General features: G+C 44.2%; 1 protein-coding gene across 1 annotated transcript in view; it reads left to right on the forward strand.

The window, feature by feature from the left end:
• Positions 1-6,715, forward strand: part of LOC108795063 (cholesterol 24-hydroxylase-like) — a 25,788-nt gene that overhangs the window by 5,283 nt on the left and 13,790 nt on the right. Inside the window, exons 4-7 of the mRNA XM_018566244.1 lie at positions 2,081-2,253; positions 3,528-3,605; positions 4,972-5,053; positions 5,578-5,648. Coding sequence (XP_018421746.1) covers positions 2,081-2,253; positions 3,528-3,605; positions 4,972-5,053; positions 5,578-5,648 — 404 coding nt within the window. The remainder of the gene's footprint in view (positions 1-2,080; positions 2,254-3,527; positions 3,606-4,971; positions 5,054-5,577; positions 5,649-6,715) is intronic.

Genomic DNA, 6,715 nt, shown 5'->3' on the forward strand with positions numbered 1-6,715 from the left:
CCCCCCCCCCCCCCCCCATTGCATTCTGCCATGAAGATGCATCAGGAAAGGAAAATTACGGAAAGGTGAGTGTACAATTTTCCGTATTTTTATTGCTGTCTGTGCCTTCCTATCCTGTTGACAACAGCCGCCACCCAATTTTATTTCATGGTGTCACGGAGAAAGAAAATGTGGGAAAATCTCCTCAATGGGGGTCACAGAAAATAAACCCCATTCAGAAATTGTGACTCTTTCTCACTCTGTCAAAACTTTAAAGGAGAACTATGGGGTTAAGGCTTTAGCGGGGAGGGGGGAATCCAGCCCCTCCCCTGTCACGGCAGAGAGCCGTGACAGGATTGAGAGGTGAGCGAACACCAGTATGTGTTCCCTCACTTCCCGATCTACTGAGCCGACCTGCGACAGTCTCATTGTCACAGGTCGGCTAGAACTATGAGGATGAGTGAAAAGCGCTCACCTCATAGTTCTCCTTTAAAAAAACCATCTGGAGTTCGGTTGTAAAGGTTCACACTCTAGACCAGCCTTTCTCCACCAGGGTGCTGTAGCACCCTGGGATGCCTTCTGGTTTCCTCAGGAGTGCCTCGAAATGTTCACATCGTCATTCCTCCAATGAGAAGAGTGCTTCTGATGTAAAAAGGGGGGCCCCTACTGTGAGAGGGGCCGATAATAAGAAGGTGGGCTTTTGATGTAAAGGGGAACTCTGATGTGAAAAGAGGGGACTATAATGTGAAAGAGGGGACTCTAGTGTGAAGAGGGGCTCCTAAACAGAAGGTGGGCTCTTCATATCAAGGGGAACTCTGATGTGAAAGAGGGGACTTTGATGTGAACCTCATTTTTTTTTTTTTGCAGATTTGCTTGAGGTTCCCCCTTAAAAGCCACACCTGGCCCCTTACCTTGGATATGGGTCTGAAATGGATTTTGGAGGGACCACATGTCATTTTTTTATATTTACACTTTTTACATTTTAGACTGGGGTGCCCTGAGATTTTTCATACTTTCCAGGTGTGCCGTGACCGAAAAAAAGGTTGAGAGACACGGATCTAGACACATTTCATGCTTTGCTACCCATCTTATATCCCTTGCAGAACTGCCAAGGTCTTATTTTTCACATAAGCTTTACTGCTGAGCTGTAGTGCCAGAAATCACTACATAGGTACTATATTATTATTATACAGGATTTATATAGCGCCAACAGTTTGCGCAGCGCTTTACAATATAAGGAAGACATTACAATACAATTCAAGACAACATGGTAAGGAGGACCCTGCCCCTGAGGGCTCATATATTTTTTTTTACATGTACCTGATTGCCAAGAGGACTCAGCCATATGTGGGACTTTTGATTTATATGCTGTTTCAAACAAAGGACTTTTTATAGGCCCAGAGGATGTGGTAAGTTGAGCTTCCATTGGGAATATGTTGCTTGCAAGTGTTGGTAATGAAGAGGACTAGTGGCTGGTGAGTTGTCTTCCTTACAGCCCCCATACACATTGCAGAGTGAATGGGGAGGAAAATGAATATTACACATGTGCGATTGGACGAATTTTCAGAGATTTGGATGTATCCAAATTACAGATATAACGAATGCAAACGAATCCGAATTTCCGTTTCCGAAATTCATTAGCGGTAGTTTGTTCGAACGTTCATTTCTTTTTCGTTTCGTTTGTTGCAGCAAAGTGTCATTAGAGAAGGAGAAAAACAATGTTTTATTCTCCTCAAATGTGACTTTGCTGCAACGAACGAAGGAATGAACGAAACGCATTAGAAACGAAAGCGAACGTTCGAACGAACTACCGCTAATGAATTTCGTCCAAATCCGAATTGACTTTCACACCCGAATCCCAAAACACAAAATTCAAATCAAAACGAAACTAAACAAATGTTTTGCCAGTGCACATGTCTAATGAATATAACCGTCAAAACTGCAAAGTCTTCCTGAGATGAATGACAGAGCAACATGTTCTTGTCACCCTGACACAGCCCTCCACTGATATGTGTCACTCACGGTACTGCATACGATTCACTGTTTATCTACACGGCTGCAGTGTACATGTAGTAGCTGATATTGTTTTCAGAACACGCAGACATCTGTGGCTGGTAACGCCACTACTTCAGACATTATGGATTTTCGTTATCTCATTTCTTCAACTTTTCTGCTCATTGTTGCCATCATTGGCGTCTGTTTCCTCCTGTACTGTGGATACATCTACTATATTCACAGGAAGTATGACCACATTCCCGGACCCCCCAGGGACAGGTAAGTTCTATTATTTATCTTCAGGGCTTATGCACAAGGAATTTATTTGGATCTGAGCGGTTTTCTTCTTCTTACAAGTCAGTGTGAATGCAAAAGCAACTCACAAGCCGCTGGAGGCAATTCAGAAGCAGCTTAAAGCGAAAGGCCAATCAAAGCAACTTAGAAGTTCATGAAAGCATACTGCATTTGACTTGCTTCTGAATCTGATGCATGCGTGCGTTACATTTTAAACTAGATTGTAGTATTGTGGACCATTAGTTACAATAACTTTCCATTCGCACGGTAGGCATTCAAGAGAAAAAGCGATAGGCATTTGTTGTTCTTTGCCTTTTATATTTTATAAGAGCAGGCTAAAAGCATTGAGCTCAGATCATGAAGTCTGTTGTAAAGGACGCTTTTTTAAGACATCTTCAGAAAATGCTAAACCTGTCCACTTGAGCCAAACCTATCCACTTGACCCAAACCTATCCACTTGACCCAAACCTATCCACTTGACCCAGACCTGTTCACTTGACCCAGACCTGTTCACTTGACCTACACCTACTCACTTGACCCAGACCTGTTTACTTGACCTACACCTACTCACTTGACCCAAACCTACCCACTTGGCCCAGACCTGATCACTTGACCTATACCTACTCACTTGATTCAAACCAACACACACGACCCAAACCTGCTCACTTGACCTATACCTACTAACTTGGCCCAGACCTGATTACTTGGCGCACATCTGCTCACTTGACCCAAACCTGCCTACTTGACCCACACCTAGCCATGTGACCCACACCCACTCACTTGACCCAAACCTACCTACTTGACCCACACCTAGCCATGTGACCCACACCCACTCACTTGACCAAAACCTGCCTACTTGACCCACACCTAGCCATGTGACCCACACCCACTCACTCGACCCAAACCTACCTACTTGACCCACACCTAGCCATGTGACCCACACCCACTCACTCGACCCAAACCTACCTACTTGACCCACACCTAGCCATGTGACCCACACCCACTCACTCGACCCAAACCTACCCACATGACTCCTGGCAGTTTCTCCACTTGGATCCTAGGCTTACCCGGCGCTTTGCAATTGGAAAACAATGGTTTCATGCAAAGGTAGAAGAGCAGCGCTCCAAACTGGGTTTGTCTCAATCCTAAGAAGTGCAGCTAAAGCCATCGATCACAGTTGCGATTATCTGTGAGTTGGGATGAGTTACTGATATGTAATATTTTAGAAGCATGAACTGAGTTTGTACTTTTTTTTTTAGTTTCCTCTTTGGACATACACCGTCAATCCTCAAGCTTTTGGAAAACAATGGCCTAGTACATGATCTGTTTCTGGACTGGTATGTTGGTGAGCATACATGTATCATGTAGAAAATTAATAAAGTATACGATTCAATGCATAGGGGGATCCTCTCCCTTCCCCACTTTCACACAGTGGGGGTATCATCCTCTTCTTGTGTGCCACCCTTCACCCTGTCATGCCATTTACTTCTTCCTTGTACCCAGTTTTTGAAACACCCCTCCATGCAAACGAATCTTAAAAGTCATTCCAGTAAATGTTTAGACAATAATCATCATAATCATTGCTTTAAAGCACTGTATAATTCCTTTGTAGTATATCATTTTTGCCAAGGTTGTCTAAAGGAGATGTCTGTTAATACAGTTCATGCACATGTTTATTTATCTATTGAAAATACAATGAAATCCCCTCTGGGAAAATGATGTACATTGCATGGATCTCAGGAAACCTTTTTGCAGTTCTTACCTTCCCTTCTTCCTGACAAATGGCATCCTATAGGAATACACCTTGCTGAGGTCCTACCATTGCAAAATGAATTCTGATTGATTGCTATGTGTTACTGCATTTAGGAATTAATTAAATAAATATCAGGACCAACAAGGGTGTTAGGGACATTTTCAAAATATCTAAACTAGGCCTTAATAAATTAGCTCCCATGAATGAAAAATAGCACTCTGAGAAGTGTATACGAAGCATGTGTTCACAGCACAGGTAATCTATAGATAGAAACCTTTCTATTACCAGCAACAGTAGCCTGAGAATCTCAACTAGAGGAAGCCACAACCATGTGTCAGAGCAGGGAAAATGGCTGCGGTTGTGTTTGTCACCTGAAGCGGAGTTCACGAACGGAGGCAACATTTTGCTGAACTTCCTGTTCGCAAACCGAATTGTTCGCGAACAGAAGCATTCGTGAAATATATATTTATATATAATGTGTGTGTGTAAATCGCCACCTGACGCGATGTTGTTTGAGGGGGGAGTTGGTTAGTGGGTGCTCTCGGGGAATGGTGAGTTGCGGGTTGGGAGGTTAGCATGCATGCCTGATTTGTTCCAAGAGAGCGAGAGAAGGTGGCGGATGACGGACCATGCTGTCTGCGGCTCTGTCCGGTGTCCCGCTCAGCTCCTGGCAACCGGTGACATCACTGACCTGCGCGGCACTGCACAGAGTGTCACAGGTTGCTAAGAGCTCTTAGCAACTTTGGACCCTGTGGCCGCTCCCCTTGCCGCCTACCTCCCCACCACCTGGCCGCTTCCCAATGAAGTGCCACCTGAGGCGACCACCTCAGGCTACATTCAGTATAGGGACGGCCCAATACATTTATATATATATAGGCTAGATTTTTGGAATAAGGACAACATATGTACTATACATACTTAGGTAGATTTGCCTAACTTTCATTTTGCAGGGCACAGACGTATGGTCCCGTGGTGCGTATTAACATATTACACGATGTGAAAATTCTACTATCAAGCCCAGAGTCGGTAAAGGTAGGACAACAGACTGCAAGTAGAGCTTTCTTTTTTAAAGGGGCTCTGCAATTAAACGTCAGCCCCAGCCCATTTGATGTGTATTATCGCCTTCCTTTTTCTCCTCTACATTCACGCTACCTTCAGCCGCTGAAGAGAGGAAGACATTTGCAAGTTTGGCCTGAAGCGTTCATGAGGTTGGGGACATTCTTTCTGCCCCCATGTCACGGAGCTGGGTTCCTGAGCAGCCAATCACCAGAACAGATTTTTTGTTGTTGTTGTGGTTCAGACTTACCCAGCCATGGTATAGCACACAACAGCATTCCAGACTTCAATTCATAACAGTTTTGAGAAGACCCCGTGGAAGAAATGGTTTTTAGTATTTCACAGAGTTGTCATTATCTAAAATTATAAGGGGATGTGTTATGTGTCTGATTTAGAAAGCAAATATGATTAGATGACCTATTTAGCTTATTGAGTCACTTCTTGTTTACAACCAGTATGATCGTAGAGATTGAAATACTGCATCTTAATTTCAATTACAGGCAATTCTTATGTCCTCCAAGTACAAGAAGGATGCAGAATATAACCGCGCTTGTTATCTGTTTGGTGAAAGGTATGACTTGCTACATGATTAAGCCGTGTATGGTGGCCATACACAGAGCGATTATTTTTATCAGTTTGCCAAAAAAAGGTTATAATTTGCTGAGAAAAATTACATCAGATGATTGATTAAACAGCAATGTGAAATTAGATCGCAAGATGCGACCTGTCCATAGAATCGAAATTGATCAAAAACAAGGTGGGTAATGACAGTTTAATCATGTTACATTTACTTAAAGGAGAACTATGGGGTCAGGACTTTCCCCCATAGTTCTCCTAAGAGTCACAGGAGAACACAAACTAGCGTTCTCCTCGTGACCCAAAGCTCAGTATACCGCCAGCTACAGCTCACGGTATACTGAGACGCTGCAGCCGGGATGGATCCCGACAATACTGTCTGGATCCACCCAGCTGCGGGATTGACAGCTTGCTCTGTCTATCTAGAGGCAGAGCCAGCTGTACCCGCTCCCTCCCCCGTCCGTTTCGCCAGTCAGCGTTGGAGGATCGGACAGGGGAGGGCGGGAATCCCTGCAGGGAGCCGTGAGTGACAGTCACGGCTCTCTGCAGGGATAGATCAAGAAGTGAGCGAGCGCCGGTATGTGTTCGCTCACCTCCCGATCTACTGAGCCGACCTGTGACAGTCTCATTGTCACAGGTCGGCTCAGATTATGAGGCTGAGTGAAAATCACTCACCTCATAGTTCTCTAACTGTCCACTTTTTCTTTTGGATTCTTGGGAGGCTTCATGACCAGCGGTGTGGCAAGAGATTGTCTTTAGCATAAACATTTTGGCTAAAAAGCATCTCTCTTTCCATCCTCAGAAATGCGGGAGGTATATCTGTATGTCCATGTCACATTAACCCCTTCCTGTGAAGGTCCGTGGATTTATTTCTTCTCTCTCCCATGACATATCCAGATAGTGTTCAATCTCCTGTCAGCAGGAACTGTAATTCATACATCTACCCTATTATCTATAGCAACATAGTAGGTGAGGTTGAATAAAGACAAGGGTCCATCTAATTCTATGTGTGTGTGTGTGTGTGTGTGTGTGTGTGTGTGTGTGTGTGTGTGTGTGTGTGTA

This window comes from Nanorana parkeri, unplaced genomic scaffold, assembly GCF_000935625.1.
Source record: "Nanorana parkeri isolate BGI_ZX_2015 unplaced genomic scaffold, ASM93562v1 scaffold928, whole genome shotgun sequence".
NCBI classification, from domain to species: Eukaryota; Metazoa; Chordata; class Amphibia; order Anura; family Dicroglossidae; genus Nanorana; species Nanorana parkeri.